The 1,953-nt window shown below is 57.8% G+C and overlaps 1 protein-coding gene across 1 annotated transcript; it reads left to right on the top strand.

The window, feature by feature from the left end:
• The first annotated feature begins 6 nt into the window (after nucleotides 1-6).
• LOC105310957 (guanine nucleotide-binding protein G(z) subunit alpha-like) lies at nucleotides 7-1,947 on the top strand. Its single transcript, XM_011387029.1, has one exon. The coding sequence runs from the start codon at nucleotides 1,577-1,579 to the stop codon at nucleotides 1,913-1,915; it is 339 nt and encodes a 112-aa protein (XP_011385331.1). The 5' UTR covers nucleotides 7-1,576; the 3' UTR covers nucleotides 1,916-1,947.
• The last annotated feature ends 6 nt before the right edge of the window (nucleotides 1,948-1,953 follow it).

The following is a 1,953-nucleotide window of genomic DNA, read 5'->3' as shown; positions in this document are numbered from 1 at the left end:
CATTTGGGAACATGTGCGGCTCCTCCAGACACGGATGGGAACGGCTCCTACACCCTGTTTCTCTCTGCAGAGAAGCCCCATGCCACCGATACCTGAGACTCCCCACTTTTTAGAGCTTCTGTTATTCCCAAGCTGGTCCTAAAGAAGGTGCGACATTGGTTTTGAAAAACATGATCTGCCATGTGGCGCGTGGGGTCTCAGGGCACCTTCTTTGTGCTCAGGGGGCAATGATGGTGCCTCTGGGCACCCTCCCCACGCTCAGCCTGATTCCCTCTTAGCTCTGACATGTCAGGCCTGTGCCTCGGACAACTCAGGGTCTCTAGGAGAGCAGCGTTTCAGTGTGGCATCCTTCCAGGCACCCCCACCCTAGGGCGACCTCCCTTGGGCCCTACAGCACTGCCTGTCCACCCTGAAGGTGCAGTGAGTCTGGAGCTCTGGGCTGTGGGACTTGGAGCACCTTTTCTGCCTCTCTGAGCCTCAGTTTCTTCATCTGTACAATGGGAACAGGAAGGTGTGACCATCGGACAAGGCAGCGCCCTGCGTCCACACCACCAGCACCCACTGCAGTCATCGTCGTCATTATCCCGTCTGCGGTATAGTCTGGTCAATAAAGTCCTAAGTCCGAAGACTCAGATCTAAACGAAACTGGTTCCAGGCTTTGTTTGGACGTTCGGCTTATTCATTTTATCTTCTTCTTCATTTTATCTTAAAATGAATAAGCAGCTCCCACCAGCAGTAGAAGTTCCTTTTAGTGGTTAGAGGTGACACTTCTGTGTGGAAACAGTGGGTTTAGGAGTTGACAAACGCGTTGTTCCCTAAAAGCCCACAGTCACTACAGCGTGTTTAAGGTCCTCAGAAAGAGGGGTGGTAAAGAAGGGCTGGGGACCACGCTCTGTGGTCACTGCACCTCCTGGGCCACTGTCCTCGAGTTCTCCTCACAAGGCAGTGGAGCCACAAGATGTGACTTCGAGTGAGCCCGGGACAGAGGGACCTGAGCCTTCCCCAGCTCTGAACCAGAGCTTTTGGTTGGGAAGCACAGGCCAGCCTCTCACAGGCTCCAGCTGAGGTCTAGTGGTACCACATGTGGCCGGAGCTGACTGTCGGGCAGAAGGCTGGACGCATGTTGAGGGAGACTTGATGTCGGCATCTCCCTTTGGAGACTTGAACTTGTACGTGCAGTTGGGGCGGGCTAGGCCCTCGGGGTGTGAGGTCGGATCTAGATGCCCCAGTCCATGGGGCTGGGGGAGGCCAGGCTACAGCCCCAGAGCCACATGTTGTCACCACTGGTGCCCAGAGGAGGAGCCGATGGCGTAGGAGAGCCTCTTACAAACACATGCCAGGCTCTCGGGGGGCCGAGGGAAGTGCCGGCCTCTCCAGGGGGCTCCAGAGCCTGTGGGAGGCAGTGAAGACAGCTGACCGGGCCGAGGAAGGCCTTCCCAGCAGAGGGGTGCTTTGTGGGGGCCGGCACCGGGCTGGGCAACCCGGCCGGGGGGCTTCCTCCCAGCGGGCTTCAGGCCGAGGGTCTTGCCTTGCGGCACGCTCTGACTAACGCCGGCGCCCCTCCCCGCAGAGCCGGATGGCGGAGAGCCTGCGCCTCTTCGACTCCATCTGCAACAACAACTGGTTCATCAACACCTCGCTCATCCTCTTTCTCAACAAGAAGGACCTGCTGGCGGAGAAGATCCGACGCATCCCGCTCACCGTCTGCTTCCCCGAGTACAAGGGCCAGAACACCTACGAGGAGGCCGCCGTCTACATCCAGCGGCAGTTCGAGGACCTGAACCGCAACAAGGAGACCAAGGAGATCTATTCCCACTTCACCTGCGCCACCGACACCAGTAACATCCAGTTTGTCTTTGACGCGGTGACAGACGTCATCATACAGAACAATCTCAAATACATCGGCCTTTGCTGAGGGTCCGGGCCAGCCTGTTTGCCTGCAGCAAAACCCCC

The sequence above is a fragment of the Pteropus vampyrus genome, unplaced genomic scaffold, assembly GCF_000151845.1.
Source record: "Pteropus vampyrus isolate Shadow unplaced genomic scaffold, Pvam_2.0 Scaffold18258, whole genome shotgun sequence".
Taxonomy (NCBI): domain Eukaryota; kingdom Metazoa; phylum Chordata; class Mammalia; order Chiroptera; family Pteropodidae; genus Pteropus; species Pteropus vampyrus.
Note: the sequence above shows the minus strand (reverse complement) of the source record. Positions and strands in the feature narration are given on the sequence as shown.

Bases quoted from the DNA above. Each gene is read 5' to 3' on its own strand.
- LOC105310957 (XM_011387029.1), top strand. From the start codon at position 1,577: ATGGCGGAGAGCCTGCGCCTCTTCGACTCCATCTGCAACAACAACTGG.